General features: G+C 37.4%; 1 protein-coding gene across 1 annotated transcript in view; it reads left to right on the forward strand.

Annotated features, from left to right (window-relative positions):
* The window catches only part of LOC129242899 (homeobox protein araucan), a 74,860-nt gene that overhangs the window by 26,556 nt on the left and 28,032 nt on the right, over positions 1 to 20,272 (forward strand). Inside the window, 1 exon segment of the mRNA XM_054879815.1 lies at positions 6,275 to 6,805. Coding sequence (XP_054735790.1) covers positions 6,275 to 6,805 — 531 coding nt within the window.

Below are 20,272 nucleotides of genomic sequence, written 5' to 3' on the forward strand. Positions count from 1 at the left end.
TTTACGTATTCTTTGAATGGTAGAAGATGTTTTTAAAAAGTTGAACCAGTGAGCGGGCTTTACATAGGTGGCTCAAAACGTAGCACCCGATTCTGTTTTGCTGTAATTCCAAAAATATGAAAATAATGTGATTTGATAAATTTAATTTTTTCTTGTGTCGAAAATTATGTTTAATAAGTGGCCGCCACGAGAATTGATACAAATTCCGGCACTTTTTATGGCATTTCGCTTAATGTTCGTTAATATTTGCGGGGTAGGATTGCCTATTTATTGCTGAATACTTTGATTGAGAATCTGCGGCTTGCTTACATGCACCTGACCCTTCCAGTAGCACCACAGAAAATATTTTGGGGCTGTCAGAATGGGTTTGTCTAATCTTAATCGTGAAACGAAACGGGAAGAACATCCTCCCAGTGCTTATCATAATCGAGTACGACGCTCAGTAATATATTATATATTTTAGATATTTTTTTTTAATCTTTGTTGAAATAATTAACAAAAAATGTTTTAACAAAAAATGTAATAATAATCTGAATAAGTAAGAAAAATTAATAGCAAAACATTATAAATCAATTATATATAAACAAAATTAAGAAGTTTAATGAAAGAGTGTTTAGATAGGCAGGTATGTGAAATGATTGAAGTACCACTGTGGCATTCCTTTAGTAGCTCTAAAGTGCCATTTTTTATAACATTATGAGACCTCCAGCCAGCCAAAGATGTTGATGTAATGGAGAAAATTGCTGGGATTAAGTTGGTGCACAGTTTGGCCCCAGGGTACAAGAAAGAAGCTCTCAGTGACCTTAATCGTCTAGCTGCCCATCCCGGACACTTACTTACCCACAGCTTCTGCTATTTTTAGCTTCTGCTGTTTTCAAAGGAATCAAAGTCTATCTCCTCGAAAGATTGTTATCTTGCCGCGATGAGTACTTGCACTGATTCTGAGACCAATGAGCAATGGGCTCAGGCCGGTAAGGTCGATGGTGCCTAAATACAATGCACCACAGCGGGCGTTCGCCTTGCATAAAGCGGCTCGCGATATAAACGTGTTACTAGGGTATTTCTACATGCCTGGCAATTGTAGCTTGCAATTAAAAGTAGGAGCTCTACCATTGAACTAGAAAATCGGTGCTAATTTCCCATCTCTTCGAAAGAAACTAATTACAGAAACCACAAACAATGTCTTGGCCCTAAGCTTTATCCGAAGTTAAAGGGTATTACGAGTATATTATACACTATAAAGTCAATCTCAGAAAATTTATAGGTAGTATTGAGTTATATCTCAGAGCTTTGATGGGTGCTTCTTTGCATATAGAGTTCTTATAAAGCCAATATGGGAAAAGTAAGTAAGTTGAACAAAAGCAATTATCGGAAATGTCTTGAACTGACCGCCTCCTACAGAGTCTATTAGCAGAGATAGGAGTTTTTTATATAATACACCTTGTATTTGAATTTAAGTCGAACCCAAATACAAATTTTTAAATACTTTTTTATAAGTCATCTAGTGATGCCTTGGGTAGAATATAAACTAGAATTTATGATAACAAAAATTGAGAATTTTGCAATTTTCACACTGCCGGAACACTCATACAATAAAAAAAGAAGAATGGGAATAAAATACATAAAACCGCGAAAATTCAAGCACTAAGATTTAAATGAAATTAACAATATTTGAAAGACAAAAAGAAAAAAGCGGCAATCATAATTCTAAAAATATTATATAATATTGTATATCTCTTCTTCTTAAGGGGTTCCATACGTCTAGCAGCGCAAAAATGCGCCAAAAGAAAAACTGTTTTTAGAAAGCATAACAATAGAAGTAAATATAAAAAAATTTGATTCAATATTTATTAGTACTTAAACTTTATAAAAAAATTTATTTTAATTTTTCTTTACAAAAATTAGTGTAATTAATTATAAGTATAAAATTTTTTAATCAAAATACCACAAATGAAATATAAAGAAAAAACACTTTTGAATATTAAAATAAAAAGCGCATCAAAAAATATTAAGAACCGTATGAGTTATCATGCAGACCACGTCGGAAAAAGAAGTTTCGAGAAAAACGAGTTTAAGGGGTCAGATAACTGTAAAATTTCGTTTTTTTATAAATGTTTATATAATCCTTTAAGAATATGTCAAAAAATTTTCAGAACGTAATTTAAGTATTTCTTATACAATATTTTTTGCGTTCGAGCGCTGGGAGAGGTATAGGAACTTTAGACGCGTTTTTCTCAAAACTAATATATATTTTTCGAATTGGCGAATTTCGAAAAGTTATTGACCGAACTCCCTGAAATTTTGCACACATCTTTTTTATGATATTACTTTCTGTGTGAATTTACAAGTTTTTGAAAATTTTTCGAAAAAACAGTTTTTTAGAAGCAAAAATAGTAGGAAAATTCGCCCCAAAATTCATTTTTTTTAAGCATTTTATTTCGCGAATTTTCTTTTCCCATTGTTTTTAATTCATATAGAAATTATGGCATTAACAAACAAAAAAACTTTTGGTTTTTTGTATTCAGGTCACTGGCGCCGATGCTACAATGCCTGGCGATTGAGAAGCCCCGCTGCGACCTTCCTGGAAGAATTGAGTGTACATCCGCTATTTTAAATGATTAAAAAATATATATATATATTATTTTAATGTATAAATAAACTGTATGCGAATTTTGAAAAAAATATATTGACTTCTTCATTTTAAATATGGCCGTTTACAGGTATCTGTCCCCTTAAATTTTCAAGTGCATTTTCGCTGCCTCAAACGAAGAACAGCTACCTGTGCGCATCAAACTCTCGTCGGACAGTTACATTTTCTACTATAACTTTGTATGTATGGCGAAATGCGCCTAAAACTATAAGTAATAATAATCTATAAGAAATCGATTTTTTGAAAATTCTGGACATATGTATGTAAAGCCTTAATTGGCGCGATAACCGCTTACGCGATTTTGGCCGAGTTCAACAAAGCGCGCCAGTCGTTTCTTTCTCGTGCTAATCGGCGCCAGTTTGGAACGCCAAGCAGAGGAGGCTTTCCTCTTCCTCTGCTAACACCAGCTGCTGGCGCCTCAAATATTTTCATGGTCGGAGTGTTTGCATCCATTCGGACGACATGACCCAGCTAAAGTAGCTCATCATTTCATCGCCTTTTGAATATAAGATAAAAAGTGAATAACAAAAACAACAAATTATTAACAATTCAATTATCTTCTTTTTTTGACTTGGGACTTTGGAAACTTATTATCTTCCGATGCATCCTCGAATCCACTTATCCCTTATGTTTGACATTGAAAAATCGAAAAGCAATCCTCTCAGCGCTACCTCGAGCAGCAGATGATTATGCATCGCGTTATGATGTATACCGAAGAAAAATACAAAAATTTAGAAAAATACTCTTGAAATGCTGCATTATTTTACTGGCTGAGTAAATAATCACTATCTGTTTGGTACAAAAAAACAAAATTCTTTGTATGTCACATCAATCCTGCGAAATATTTGCTCTATAGCGGTCGAATGCTACTGGAGAGCTGAACTTCCTAATTTAACAAGAATAATTTTAATTAATGAATGATTCGTTAAGGTAGTAATCTGGTAATCTACTCATTTTTTATAGATATTTTTTAGGAATTTTGTTTTAAAGAAAATAAAATGCCATCGTTTTGCTTTTATAGTATGTTATTATTGACATGAAATAGCATAAAAAACAATTTTTTTTTTACATATATTTATGTAGTAGGGTGGCACCAAAGTAAGCGTCTTAAAAAAAGATAGGTGGCTTGTCAACAGGATTTTGGCTCTTCAGGACATCTGAAACGAAAAAGTTTAACTTATTATTATTCTGTAGTCTTGTCTTTCTGGTAGGTGTGACAATGGGAAATTTTTTTGAAAAATTGCAAAATGGCGGACTTTTGGAAAAAGCTACTACAGTTATTGTTATTATTGTTTTACCTATTAAGGGGTCCCGGTGGTCAAGAGCTTGAAAATTTAGGGTATTTTCCAAAATTTTTTTTACAATAAAAAAATGAAAAAACGATATTTAAATTTTTTTAGGCTTTTTATTTAATTTCTTTTACGTATAAAATTGAAAAAACATGTGTTTTTTTTAGTTTTAAAAAATTTTAAAATGTCACTGAAGTTGACCCTCCCGAAAAATTGCGCCTGGACACTGTTGTCCATTTTGGCTCTTCTATTTATCGGAAATACAAAAACCAAAAAATTATTAATCAGTATGACTGTCCCGTACTAGAATAAAAAAAAAAAATTGCCAGAATCGCGCGGTTTCGATTTTGACACTCTAAAAATTGGGGTTTTTTCAGTTTTTTTATAAAAAAAAAAACGAAGTAATTGAAATAATAATATGATTCTAGTATGGGCGATAGCCTTTGATGCTGCGAACAACCATGATTCAATTAGTAAATGGTTTAACTTAATGCCAGAATTACATTTTGTGAATTAATTTTTAAATTCAAAACTGATCACTAAGTATCGCCGTTATGACGCTATTATGATACCTAAGTATTATGACCTTGAATTCTTTCATAGAAAAAGCGGATTCATCATAAATTTGGTTGACTTTTTACTTTACTTACGCTTTACTTTACCATGCCTTCCCCACGTAAGTTTGGGGTTTTGACCACCCAGTCAAGATTATTCTTACATACACAAATACTTAACAAATTACCTGCACTTATTTATTTATTATTATTATATCGACAGCAGCCGCCGTAGCTGAATGGCTTGGTCCATTTGGAAGTGCAAGGGTTTGAAACCCCGGGCGCGGAACACCAAATGATATGAATGAATGAATATGAATGAATGTTGTTTGTAATAGCTGACGCCCTTCGGCGGGTTATGCCAAACCTCCGAGTGTATTTCTACCATAACAAAGTTGGCAACTTGTTGGTAACTTATGTATTTTTAAAGTAATCTAGTAAGTACTCTCCCAACCTATATTTGAAAGGCATCGGGCTTAAATTGTCAAAACGCCCATCTTTCACGTTCATTGCCCCAAAAAGATGCGCTATCATATCCTGATTTAAGCTGTATGCCAGGTTGTTTTCCATATCGTTTTGGTTATGGATATATCCAGCAAGTTTTTGTGCTTTTGAAAACAAAATGTTTTTGCTACAACTTTACTTTACTTTACTTTTCTTTCACTTTTGCTAAAAATTTCTAGACTTAGCAACCCAGTGTCTTGCTAAGGGAGCCGATTTGTTAAGAGGAAATGAGAAAGCTGCTTACTGAGCAAACCTTTTATTATTGAATCATGGTGAAAAACATATTAAAATTTCAGACAATTCGGTTGAATAGTTCTTTTTAACAACATCAGGTCGAAAAAAGTCATTTCGAGATAAATGAATTTAGAGTTTGAGGTACAGGAGCGCGCGGACCGCTCTCTACCTAGTTAATGGGTTGTAGAAGCTATAATATTGGGAGTTTCCGCATGAAAATTTCACAGTATATTCTTAAGATACTATGCTTTGGAAATATCGAAAAAACCAAAAATCGATATTTTGAAATTTCTAGACCACCGGGTCCCCTAAAACATTCAAAAAGCCCAAAAGAATGGTGTGGAACATACGGATTTGAAAATAGAGAAATACAATTTTTTTACAAAACTAACCAACAAATATGTTAAGGCATTTTATTAATACTATTCTGCCATATTTTTCAATTGTCTGATTTTTTAAACCTACTCGTAGATAAATGTGCCATTAGACATTCATTTTGTTGCTTGATTAGACAATATCTTTGGCGCTGATTAAGTCAGTAAGGAAAGAGTTCGAATTAAAGCGTAGATAAAAATGAATTTGAATTTGTAATCGATGGTGTAGAATGGGGTGTGTAAAGTCAGAATTATGATGACACTTTTAATTAACACGCATTAACAATGTAAACGTGTTGATCAACGTGCCGATTGGACACAACCAATGTCGAGTGGTCTGCCTGCTGCGATCCGCAATCACTTTGATGACAGCATAACGATAATCGTAATTTAGAAGCTTATCAGTAAGGAAGCCACTTTATCATGGTGGGACAAGTTCTACCACTTCTATAAATTTCCCCGCACATGTTTGTATGTATATACGAGTATTATCTTTAGTTTTCTTTGGTATTTCTAAGAAAATGTATTATGACACAAAGTGTGCATTTACTGAATGTTTGAATTTAAGTATGTTTTTTTTTTAACCATTTGCCTTACTAATTTTGTACTAATTCTATTTATTGCCGTCAATTTGTAGTGAAAATGGTAACCTTTTGATTTCTCTTCTAGCTGCTGTCCAGCAATCTCACACAATCGCCCCAAACTGGTGACTCACCAAATACACCCAACACCACAGCAATGCCAGTTTCCGGTGGTGCGAATGCGCCTGCGCTTAGTCCTTCGAACGTTGGCGAGTGTCGCGTAAATACCGGAGCAGGTGGTTCGGCTGATGTGCCCAGTGGCGCCATGAGTCCCGATGCGCTCTCGCAAAACTCCAACAATACAACTGGCGGCGCCGGTGGTGGCATTAATAATCCTGCAGGTGGCAGCGCTCTCGATGTCAGTGGTGTTTCGGGGCTGAGTGCCGGTGGCCCTGGTGTTGGTGGCTCCTGTTGCGAGAATGGACGTCCCATTATGACAGATCCGGTATCGGGTCAAACTGTGTGCTCTTGTCAATATGATTCCGCACGTTTGGCACTCTCGAGCTATTCACGTCTGCCAGCGGCAAGCGTTGGCGTCTATGGCACCCCATATCCTTCAACGGATCAGAATCCCTATCAGAGCATTGGCGTGGATAGTTCGGCTTTCTATTCGCCATTGGTAAGTGAAATGGTTTTATATTTGCGAAACTTTGTTTTATTGTGTAATGTTGTGAAATGTTGTAGAGAATATCAGGAGTTTGTGATTTTGCCGTCACTTTTTTCTGCATGCTTTAAAATTTAAAATATACTGTTTTTTTTTTCATTAGCAAATATTACAGCGTAGTTTGTGTTCTTTTTTTTCTTTGCGTTTGACTTCTTTGGCCCTTGTGCTTGTTGTAATTGCAACAATGGCCGACAACACGCAAACTTGTTTATGCATGTGTAAAACAACAAAATGCGACAATAAAGCAACAATAACAACATTTATATAAACAACAATAACAACAACAAGTGCCACCGAGGTTGTTGTCGACTTCTGCATTGGACTCCTTCGCCGCTGTTGATTTTGCATTTGTTGTCTCCATTTGACTTTGGCAGCGTCAGCCGCATTTGCTGTTGGTTTGTTGTTTATGAAACGCTTTGCTTCTGAGGGCTCAAATGCTAAAATGTGCAAGCAAGCGCTTAATATTTGAATTAATGTTGTTGCCCATATAAGGCACTGAGAGAAATTTCATTGATGGTAACAAATTTTCAAAAAATGACTGCAATGATTTCTTACTAAATAGTCCTCACTCCCAAATCAAGTAAAGCCTTAGAATATAACTCCTTTAGATTTGTTTTAGGATTATTGTTTGCTAGCGTGACCCGCAACTGTTTCATGATTTGCAATTGAAGGAGTCTAGAGCCGACTTCCAAATTGAAAACCTTTTAGAAGTGGAGACTGAAAATAATAATTATTTTGAAAATTTCTATGAAAAAATCGAAAGCTTGTATATGTATATATGTATGTATATGTACAGCCCTAGTTAAAAGTATTAGCACTGCATTAATTACTAAGTTTTTCGTTTTAAAAAGTGAAGTAATGATTTTTTTATTAATAAATCAGTACAAACAAAAGGAATTAGTGACAAAAACTTTAATATTTAGTAGGTGCTTTGATAAAAGCGGCAATTCTCTGGGATATGCTGCGTACAAGCTTTGCATTTTTGGTCCCACTTATAGCGCTCCAGCATTAAGCATTACACTGCACAACAGCATTTCTGATGATTGGGTTATGATACATGTTTTTAGTCCAATTTTTAATGACAATTTCAAATCTGTAACTGAAATTCCTGTATCAGCTCTATATGGCTCAATATGACACATTTGACTTTTTGTAATAAAACACTATAGATTTAAAGATTATATTATATTATTGCCTTCTTAAGTTTAAAAAATTTTCTTTTATATGATTTCCTTGCTGAAGTTGAAGGCAAAGAGCTGTTGTTAATGCTCCAACAATAGACGGCCGTTATGTGTGTGTTACAGTAACCTTGATAGCGTTCCTCCATCGTACGAAGGTCCTGGTGGAATCGCTCGCGCTGTTCTTCGCTGAAATCCCCAAGATTGGCTGGAAAATAGTCCAGATGGTTGTGAAGAAAGTGTAACTTAATGCTCATATTATATCCAACCCTTTAGAAGTGACCCATTAGTTGTTCGACATGCTGAGAATAGTCAGAACTTTTCTTATTTCCTAAGAAATTTTGAACAAGCCAAACAGACTCATTCCATGCCATTTTCTCAATCACTGTCATAGTGTCTATGAAATTTGAGTCTTTTATTAACGACCTTATCTGTGGCCCGTCAAAAATACCCGCTTTTATCTTTTCTGCACTCAATTTTGGAAACTTTTTAGACAGAAAAAGAAAACAATTTCCATTTTTGTCAAGAGCTTTAACAAATTGTTTTATAAGCCCCAGTTTTATATGCAACGGAGGTAAAATTATATGATCCCTTGATACTAAAGGTGGGTTTATCACGTTCTGTTTTCCTGGAACTAACGCTTCCCGAGCAGGCCAATCTTTTTTAATCCAATGTTGATTTTTAGCTCTACTATCCCATAAGCAAAGAAAACAGGGGAACTTTGTGTAACCACCTTGTTGGCCTAAAAGAAAGTTTACCATTTTTTAAACCAATCACATGGATCACGTATGGAAGGATATTCCCGTTTGCCTCGATTTTTTCGGTTAATGCCAGTTATTTTTACCATACAATAACAGTCGTCGTGGTGGTTCACAGGTTCAATCCAGATCATAGCAGTTTCGTATCTAAATTTATTCCTTTTCTTATTCGTCCACAAACGTAGAAACTCAACGCACGTTCTGCATACCTTTTGTGGAATCCAAGGCTTATTTTTCATTTCCATTGAGTGACCGAAGTAATTTTTGTACGCCTCATTTACGAACGATGTCACATTCAAACGGTTTTCTTGAAACATATACTATCCGCAAATAAAACAAAAACTATTCCGGTCATTTATACAAACTCGTCTTGACGATGCCATTACAAATAATATTAAGAAAACTTAATATTTGTTTAAATATTCGTCAATTAACTATATTTCAGATATAGTGATTTTTTTGTGATAGCTATAACTCGTAAACAAGAGCTGTTACAAAAAAAATGAGGGTATATTTAGAATCAGCGTTGTCAAATTAGTAAACATCAAGTATCAAAAGTCATTCATCAGACAAAAAGTGCGATTTTGTTTTTTTGTGTTATTAAAGCATTTTTCAGGGCTGTATGCAATCTTATGCTGTGTTCCTTTATCTTACATTTTAAAATAGTCCCTCTGTGCTCTATGCGAATTAGATCTGGAGACTGCGCTGGCCAATCTAACAAAACAATGTTATTTATTGTCTCTAAACGAATGCATCGCAATCGCTGATTAGTGGCAAGGAGCTTGGATTGTTGGAATTGATTTCTATCTAAGTTAGTGTCGCCGAAAATGCGCATTTACGAAGGCAAAAGTACAGTTTCTAATACATTTCCATACTTTCGACTGCACATACGACCCCCGCAAATGAAATTTTCGCGGACACCAGCATCAGCCATACATGCCCGGATCATAATGCTGCTTCCCCATGCTTAACCGTGAGCACCACGCAATCTGGATAGTACTCGTATTCCTCGGCAACCCGTCGCCTCACGAATGTCCCACCATGTGTTCCAAACACCTGTAGGAAAGGAAAAAAGTTGTTTTATAAGATTTGTGCCATTTCCTTGAAATTGAACTAGCGTAAGAAGCTATGGCTATTGATACTTTAAAATGATGTAAACTAAGCCTCCCTTGAGGTGCGCTTCATCACCACAGAATTTTCAACAAAACTTCCTCCGTAAAATGTTGGTATCGGAGAGCTCATTCTAAACGCGTTTTCCGATTTTTTTCTGAAAGCCACGACTTCTTTCGTGCTTGACATCCTTTTGAACCTGCTTCAAGAAACTTTCTTCAACTGTTCGAGCACTAACGGATTTTCCAATTTCTGTCATCATGTCTTCGGCGATATCTTTTTTGAATGAAATTCAGGTTTTTTGGGATCGAATTCGCAGCAACACGCCGCAAATCTAAATCATTAACTACAGTGTCCTGAGCGGATCCAAAGGTAATGCATAAGTTCACTGCCAGTTCTCTTATGGTTAATTTGTGGTTATTGATCAACTTTTATTTTACTTTATTTATGTTTGACGGTCTGCCACTACGTTCGTCATTCTCAAATGGCCCACTTGCAAACGGCTGATGACTGTTTTCTTTAGAGTATCATTACCGAAACAGTTTCCCAATATTTTTAAGGTGTACGAACTGGTGAATCCATTTTAAACGCGGAATTTAATACTAACTTGGTTTTGCAAATTCGAATCCATTTCTAAACCTGTAAGAAATCAGAAACAGGCGCAGAAGTAGATTCACTCAAGATGGCATACAAAGGTCAAGCAATGGCGATACAATTTTGTTAGGAATGTTAAACACAGATGTTGCAACCTAACAAAACAAAAACCAGAACTCAAATCAGTTCATTTAGGGCGTCAGCTGGTGGTTGTTCCGGGTACGTTTTGATCAAATGGGTATATACCCAAGCTTAGAGCATGAGGCAAATGAAAAAGTTTATAAAATTTTTTGATCAGAAGAAAAAATATCGACTATGAAATTTTATAGCCCGTTGAATTTTTGGTATAACGAGGTGGAGGTTTAAATAGGCTAAAAAATCGCGGGACTCAAACAACGAAAGATGTGGTAAGACACTTTGTAAAGAAGCTCTCTTTTTTTGTCTTGCCATAAATAAAAACTAATGAACTTTCGTCCAAGTACATCTGATCCTTTGTTTTTTTTTTTTAGTAGGGAAAAGTATCGAAAGCCTATGACCATTGTGGCAGTCAGTGTGGTACTTTGATCCGCACTAAAACCCCCTCTTGTCTAGTACTACTCTGCGACTATCTCCTAACCAGTGAGAAACGGTTGCAAAAAGAAATCTCAGTTTTGCACTACCACCACCACCACCGCCTATACTCGTACCGAAAAGAAAATGGAAATTTTTCTTTCGCACTTTTTGATCGTGGGAGGGTTGATGTGAGTTTTCATGTAATGTAATGTGATGGTTGTAAAGGGTTAAGGTATGGCCCTTTAGCACTGCGACCATATTGATCTATTGTGCACCCTATGCTGTCTATTGACTGTTAAGTATGCTTATGAATTGTACCAGCTCCTTCTGAGGTCTTCATCTGTAAGCATGAACTTGTTTAAAACCTTTTCCTTCTATGCGTCAACCCCGGACATTCGATAATGAGATGTTCTATAGACTCCTCATCTTCGCAGCAAAATCTGCAGGTGCTGGTGTTAGTTATGCCTAATTTATGTAAGTGTTTGTTGCAGGTGAAGTGACCCGTGAGGGCGCCTGTGAGAGTGCGAATGCTCTTTTTGTTTAACGTGAGGGCCATGTTAGCTCTTTTAGCATTGAAACTTAAGAACTTTTTGGAGTGTCTAAGACCCTCTACGTTGTTCCAATGCTGATTTAATAGAGTTTTGACCCAGTATTTTACTTTTTGTTTCAGGTTGTTTTTGTTGAATCCGAACATAGGACTAGGTCATATCCCTTATGTCCCGGTACCCAAATTAATGAAACATTGTTTTTGGATGCCAGGTTATTGAGTGCCTTGTGGCATTCTAAGAGGGTTTTTGGGTTGTAGGTATAGCTATCTAAAGCTTTTAGAACTGATTGGCTGTCCGAGAGTATTTTGATCTTTACTCTCTTGTGGTTTCTACTTTGCATGATGTTTGCTGCTTCCATTATTGCGTATAGTTCCGCTTGGAAGATAGTGGTGTCCCTGGTGAGAGTGTATGGTTTGTGGATTCTGGGCCCCACTACTCCTGCTCCTACTCCATAAGGTGTTTTTGATCCATCAGTGTACCATTTTTGTGAATCATCATTCATCCATTTCGGGTTTGTTTTCCACTCGATCCTCTCGGGAAAGGTAACTGTGTATCCTTTTGTGAAACAGAGGGTTGGGCCAATGTGGTATGAAACTTGAGCCATGCTTATGGTGTTTTTGATTTTATTTAGGATATTTAGGTGACCGGTGAGGTTGCCCAATTTGAAATTTTCTTTCATGTGTAGCATGAGTGCTTGCGTAGCTGCTTCCTCTTGGATTGCTATATGAAGTGGTGGGAGATTAAGGAGTGCTTCCATGCCAGCTGTTGGGGTAGTTCTCATAGCCCCTGTGATTCATAGGCAAGCAAGCCTTTGTACTTTTCCCAGTTTGGTTATCGCTGTTTGTTGGATAGATTTGCTCCACCATACTAGTGTCCCATACAGTATGATTGGTCTAACCATTTGGGTGTATATCCAGAGGGCCATACTAGGGCTGAGGCCCCAGGATTTCCCTAGTAATTGTTTGGTTGTCCACAAGGATTTCGTTTATTTCGAGTTTTCATACTATATAGATAAATATACTTTAATCCTTTTTGTACAACTATTTTGAGGGCTGGTAATTCTGGTTACCGAAGCGTTGAAATGTATACCATGTCGGCTATGTGCGCTAAGGTAGTTTTTCTCCAAAGCTCCACTGGCAGGAATGCCAGCGGCTTCGACAAATATTGCCATTCCATGTAGACGACGTAGAAAATACCACAACTCCTATTTAGTTTACTTATCGCGTCGTGCATTACTTTTACGGTATAAGTTCAATAGTAGTGGATGTTTGGCTGCAGATGGTTAGACCTTCTAATTTATTTATATTTATTTATCTTATTAGTAATCATTCGGGAATTTTATTGCTGCGCTTGTAAAGAGCCATGTCTCGCGTGAGTGCGATAATTAAATAATCGCTTATTTTATCAAAGATTTCTTTTTTACAACTTTTCTCGCTGTGTATATTTGCGGCAGTAACTGATTTGCACAACGCCATGTTACAGCTATGCCATTAGACGAAGCGGCAAGTTGTTGCCACTCGTAAACAACAGCCATTGTGGAGAGCGGCGCAGCCAAAGTGACAAGCAAGCCAACCAAATAACTGCCCAGCCAGGCCATATTTCTTTTCTGTGGCTTCCTTGTGGCAGCCATGCGAGTTGGTCTACTTGCGAGTAGAACTACACTCACTCCACCGTACGAGTACACAGATACACTTTATGGCGACCAATTTCACCTCAACTTGCTGCTGCATTGCGCCTGTCATTGCTGTTGTTGCCTTTGTGTCATTGTGCCGCTGCTGCCGTTGCTGCTGTTCGTCTGCTTGTCAATATCATGTCGGCTAAATCGAATTATCATTATGGCTGACTGAAGTTCAGTTCACTCAGCGCATTTGAAGGGTCGACCGGTCGACTGGTCGATCGTTCGCCTCTCGGCGGCCTTTGGCGCATCGAGTGTTGCTCGAACGTTTATTGACCGCACCGCTGTGCATATTGTTGTTGCCGTGTCTTGTTTTGCATTTGCTGCTTGTCTTTGCTTAGCCTTTGTTGCACACACTTTTTTGCTCGGCACCAATCTAAGTTTTCAACGCTGAAATTTGATATTTTATAGCAACGATTGAGCAAAGCAAAATTATATCACTGCAAAGTGCAGAAGAGTAGCAGCAAGGAACGTGTGCGGGGTACAGCGGGGAGCTAGAAGCCGGCAATAGGGCCCGCTTGCAAGATAAGAAGAAGAACAAATGATGGCCTCTGGCCTGTAATTGTGTGCAAAGAGCGTATGCATGTGACTGCACCGACAATTGCAACAACACAAAAATTGGAAGCAACAACAACTGTAATAGTTAACACACACACACAGCAACGACAATCACTATAACAAAATTAAAAGCAACAAAGCGCAATGACAACAGTCAACAAAATAACGTCAATGCAGCGCCACGACAAATATTGGTGGCAGTAGCAACATGGACTGCGCCAGCAACTCGCTTCGGGGCGGGGGTCAGCGGCAGTTGGATGCAAACAAATACCAATCTATCCACACATTCTTAGCGACATTTTGCCAATCATGTTAGCATCCACATAAAATCCAAATTAATAATGAAGTGCATGGAGTGCTGGGTGGTAGCCGGCTGGTATTATGAAGTGCAGCCAGAGATACTGGAACTGTCTTGCTTACTTGCCTGTGTTTGTGTGCATGCACATCAGTTGCCGTGTACTCATTGTTTTGCAGTTTATTTGCTTTGCTCCCTCTTATTGCTTTCTTTCGGTCGTTTATTTAGTGTGGCATAAAATGAAAATTCAATGTTGCTTAAACATGAACAGCAACACATGTAAGTGCAACTGCGACATGCTTACACCCGTTCATTCATATGCATTAACAGGCATAAATACTTCTGTAAGATTATGTAAATTGTGTATTATATAAGTACATACTCGTACATGGTGTGCCATCAAGCAATGAAGCAGTTAAACATTCGCGTATTAGCTCAAGCAGCGAGCGTCGGACAAATTGGTGACTAAACGGAGGCATTCATATTATTAAAGTGCGATCGCTTGATTAGGTAAAGAAATATATCTTCGGAAAATGTAATAAAATCTCGATTCTAGTAATACATTTATGTGCGAGGTATGTTCAAAAACTAAGATAAATTTTTAAATTTTAAGTTTTTTTGTGAGGCATAAATAAGACAAGTGCTTTGCGTGTTTGGCGATTTTCTGCTATCGAAAAAATAGATCAAAGAAGTTACATCAATTTTTGTGTAAAAAATGGAATTAAGTGCTCAAAAACATTTGAAATGTTGACAGTGACATATGGTCAGAGTACTTTGAGTCAAAAAAAAAAAAAAGGTTTACAAGTGGTACAAGCTTTTCACAGAAGCTGGAGAAGATGTGAAAGACGACGCTTGCTCTGGACGCCTCAGCACGTCAACAACCGAAGTGTTATGGGGAATCGTCGAATCACAATTACAGAAGTTATGGCTCATTCGATGCAATATTTTCCGAAATTTTGGGCATGAAGCGTGTGGGCGCGAAATTCATTCCAAAATTGCTGAATTTCGACCAAAAACAACATCGTATAAGCATCGCCCAGGAATGATTGAATGACGTCAACGGTGATTCAGATTTGCTTAAAAGAGTCATAACTGGTGACGAATAATGGGTATATGGTTATGACATCGAAACCAAAGCACAATCGACCAAATGGAAGAGTCCAGGAGAACCAAGACCAAAAAACAACACGCCAAGTTCGATCAAATGTGAAGGTTTTGCTCGCTGTTTTCTTCGATTACCATGGCGTAGTGCATCAGATGTTCTCACCACAAGGTCGTACGGTAAATAAGAAGTATTATCTTGAAGTTATCCTTGACTTATAGCTCAGACAGACAGGGCCGTTGGTCGGGATTATCGGCGCAGTTAATTCTGACTGAAATTGTAGTGTAACAGACGGTTGTTCCGCGGAGTAGTGGACAGCTAATTTGCTTATTGGATAGGTTTGTCAGTAATAGATGTCCGCAGGCCACAAATGCGGGGATTAGCTGCCCTTCTTCTTCTTTAACTTGGCCTTATCCTATTTCGGATCTGCTCTCGTTGTGCGAAATCACCAGGACACGTGGTGCTGAGACGTCTCTTCGCTGAAGTTTCTGCATCGCATGTCTTTTTCAATGACGTTTTTCCAGATTTTTGGTAGTCGCTTAGCCTTCTTTTCGCTACCTGCGTAATTCTCTGGTCTTCTCATTACATGTAGCAGCGTAGGCGGTTTTCCTGGAGTTTAGTGCTGATTGGCGCAACTTTATTGCTACCAAGAATAAAGGTGTTTTGAATCTTGTCCGGCTGTGTGATGCCGCTGACCCACCTCAGCATCCGCATTTCTGCCACGTGCAGTTTCGGCTTTAGTTTACTTGGTGCAGCCCAGCAGCCTTAGGTGGTAAATATACTTGCATAGTTATATATATAGTTAATTTTTGAACTGCACTATTATTTTATATACAGGATTTCCACACTCTTTGTAGAATATATAGACAAGATCGTCTTCAAGCAAGATCATCCGGCTGATGCAATTCCATTTCCTTCGATCACCCAGGTCGCCGTTTACGCCTATGCACACGGGCAAACTCTTTACACAGCTCCTAGCTGGAACTCTTTTTGTTTTCTTTTGTTGTTGTAGATGTGGCACATTGAAAGTTGAAAATTGTTGTTAGACTTGCCTACGTGTGAGTTGACTACACCAAAAGCCAGCCGTTTCCTTCCTTCCGTTCAACTATTGTTAGGTATTACTTTGTCGAACTGTGGCGGGTGCAGCAGATTTGTTAGAATTATGTTTGTCATGTAGCAAATAACGGACTAATTTTGTATTGATTCAACCATAACCTGGTGGATATGGTTTTCTACCTTTAGTGGCCTTCCTACCTTAATAATTGCGTCGTTCCTTTCTTTTGCAAACTTTTGACAGTCAAAGAAACATTGTTCGGTGTCTTCTACAATGCCATAGTAAATTAAATCCACTTCCCAATCTTCTACAAAGAGGCTCATAATTAATCATCTTTCATTGTGCTTTTGAATAACTTGTTTACTTAATAAATAAAAAAAAAAACAAACATGACTTAAAGTGATGAACATTTTTCTTATTTTTACACGCTCCATTGTCTGTTTATATTCTGGAGCTGTCAAGTTGACAATTGTCAAATGCGATTGACGTACGACGATATTTGCAAAAACAAATAAATCTTCCCTTAGGTGATTATTTCTGTGCCACTTTACACTAACCCATCTTATACTAACCTAACCTAACCTAACCTATACCAACCCACCTCGTTATGGAGGGAATTAGCTACCGCCTGTCCACCGACGACTTCCATGTGCGGTCCCATTGCCTTTGTCATAGTATACATGACCTACGGATTATATCCTCATAGCTCGTCTTGTCTGCTGTTTCATTCGTTAGTATGCCAATGTGACAGAGCCCTCCGGTCACCAGTGCTGCTTCTTCCCAGGTTGTTCGAAACTCGCTGCATTTTAACAGCACATGGCCGATACAGCGACCTTATTTTCCGTGCATATGAGGGCTTTTTAAGAGCCTCAAATTAGGTTTGCGCGGTCTATAGGAAGACGTTATGTACGTCGTTTACGTACAGTTACCTAGGGGCCTTTTAAGGCCAGTTCTAGAGCTTGAAAATTTGGGGTATTTTCAGAAATTTTTTTTTACAGTAAAAAAAATGAACAATCATATTTAAATTTTTTAGGCTTTTTATTTACTTTCTTTTAAGTACAAAAATAATTTTTTTTTTTAATTTTAATAATTTGAAAAATGGCGCCGAATTTGACCCTCCCGAAAAATTGGACCTGGACAGTGCTGTCCATTTTGGCTCTTCTATTTATTTGAAACGGAAAAACCAAAACAATTATTAGAAATAGAATAAATAAAAAAAATTTAACAAAATGGCGCGGTTTTGAATTTGATACTCTAAAAATCGGGGGTTTTTCAGGTTTTTAATCAATAAAATAGGAAATATTTAAAATAATACATAATATGATTCTCTTACGAGCCATTGATGTTGTGCACAACATATTAAAATTTCAGACGATTCGGTTGAGTCGTTTTTTTTGTGACAACACCAAAAGTCGTTTCGCGATAATTGAGTTTATAGTTTGAGGTACTACCTAGTTAATGGGGTGTAGAAGCTATAATATTGGAAATTTCCACATGAAAATTTCACAGTATATTCTTAAGATACAATGCTTTGGAAATATCGAAAAAACAAATTTTTTTTTTTTCATTTCTAGACCACCGGGTCGCCTTAATGTTAGTTGTGAAGTTTTAGAGGTTGAAGTGTTTTATCCTTAAAATTCATACAGTAATTCTAATAAGGCATTTTTCAGAGTAAAACTAATTGAGCTTGTTGCACTACACATGCACACATTCACTACATATTCATATATGCGTACTAACATTCAGAAGCTAAATTTTCCGCGTAAATTGCAACGACACTAATGAGAGTGCACAACAGCAAAAGTATTGCATGCAATGCAAAACTTTTTCAATAACAGTTTTGAAACTGCCAAACTACAATTTTCGAGAGTAATCTACGAAGAAACTTTCCCTTGGCAACAGGCAGCAGAACGAGACGAAGCAAATCAACGATACAAATGAATGGCTCAACTTAGCTGCTGCTCGAGCAATGATTGCATTTGTTGTGTACGAATACAAACACATACATATGTAGCATATAACTGTACATGCGTTTACATATGCATGCATTTGTGTGCTATTGAGGTTATTGAGGCTTCACAAAAATGTTCATTATTAGATTAACCCAGGCACCGACTTTGACGACTCCAGTGAAGCATTAAAATCAGACTATGGTAAATAAAGAAGGTAGAATGGAAAATGCTTAAAGATTTACGAGCGCATGAAATTTAATGTTAATTAGGGAAAAGGTAAACAATCAGAAGTGTGTTAATGAGCAGTAAAAACTCTGTGCATTAAATAAAAAAAAATGTAAAAAAAGAAGAAATGTGAATGCACTTGTCTGACGGTGGAAAATATAAATTAAAGGAGAAGAGAAAAATCGTCACAAAATGGTAATAATTTTTACGGCAAATCTTTTATATTTGAATCTAGAAAAAAATTGATTTTTTATAGTTGCGCTGCAATGTGTGGGCTTAAATAAATTTAAATGACGTTTTCAAAGGAAGGTATATCCTACTGATATATAATACATTTAGAGCACACTGCATCATTGGCTTGTGTTAGACTGAGTGAAGGTGAAAATGAAATTTGAAAAGTAGAGTCAAGAAGCACCGAGAGATTTGGTAACTCTTGAAACCCTTAGCTTGAAAACCCCATTGTACTAAAGCTCTCGAAAGTGAAAGGGTAGGTAGTCAAGGAGGATAAAGGAGAAGTAACAGAAGGAAAAGGATTGGACAGAGTAGATAAATAGATTTCCAGATTCTTTGGTAAATCTGAAAATATGCTTCAGTTTGAGACAACCGATTTTACTCGTTCTCTTGATATCGGAACCCGAAATTCGTAGTCTTGCTCTATCCAAGGCAGGATACTCACAGAGAAAATGCTCACTGCTATTTGCCTCCTCTAAGCAAGACAGGTAAATCGGGCCGTGAATCATTCCAATGGTGGTCATATGTCGACCTCATGGATTGTGTCCTGTAATAATACCGACCATCAGCCGAACGCCATTTCTTCCAAGTTTTAGAAGAAAGTTCGACAGTTTTCTATTCGGACTAGTCACAAAACACTTTGCAGTTTTGCAGCTTTGCAGCTTTCAATCATCGCTCCATCGGACTATCCATCTTTATGTAAATTGCATACATAACCGTCATTGACTGAGTGCTTCTCCCGTCGATATTGGGATAAAAGATGATTGTCATTTTTACCGGCAGTAGAAGATGGTTTTATATTATATAAGAGCGTACAATTCCTGGCGTATGCCGATGATATTGACATCATCGGCCTTAACAACCGCGCTGTTAGTTCTGCCTTCTCCAAACTGGATAAAGAGGCAAAGCGAATAGGTCTGGCGGTGAACGAGGACAAAACGAAGTACTTCCTGTCTTCAAACAAACAGTCGGCGCACTCGCGTATCGGCACCCACGTCACTGTTGACAGTTACAGTGCCCGTCCTAACGTATGGCGCAGAAGCTTGGATGAAGCTCGTGTGTCCAATTGGCGCCGGTTAGCACGAGAAAGAAACGACTGGCGCGCTTTGTTAAACTCGGCCAAAATCGCGTAAGCGATGCCTTGGTCGGTTTTGATTTGACCTCTTTGGATTAGAAAGAGCATCATCAGTCGAAAACCTTTCGTACAAACGTTTAATGGTGTTTTTAGAAGGCGCACTTTTCACATTATTTAGTTTTTTATACGCAAGTTGAGTTTTCACAATTGACTTCTTTTGTTGAATGTAAATTTAAACAATTTGGGAGTACTTGCGTGACATGTACTGTTCCATGGTAAAAATCTGCTTGAACTGACGCTTCTAACGCGGTTTGTCGTTAAGCGATCTGGCGTCTCTGTCAAAAGATACAGGGTTGCCAGATGGGCCCGTCGAATATTGGCAACCCTGTATGTATAGTTGGGGTAAATATAATATTTACGAAGACATAAGTTCGTTCCATGTCTCACAAAATCATTCTAGAAAATCGCATTTTTTTGTCAAACAAGGCGAAGAACGAGTCTGAACTATGTGAAAG

Source organism: Anastrepha obliqua, chromosome 3 (assembly GCF_027943255.1).
Source record: "Anastrepha obliqua isolate idAnaObli1 chromosome 3, idAnaObli1_1.0, whole genome shotgun sequence".
Lineage (NCBI taxonomy): Eukaryota > Metazoa > Arthropoda > Insecta > Diptera > Tephritidae > Anastrepha > Anastrepha obliqua.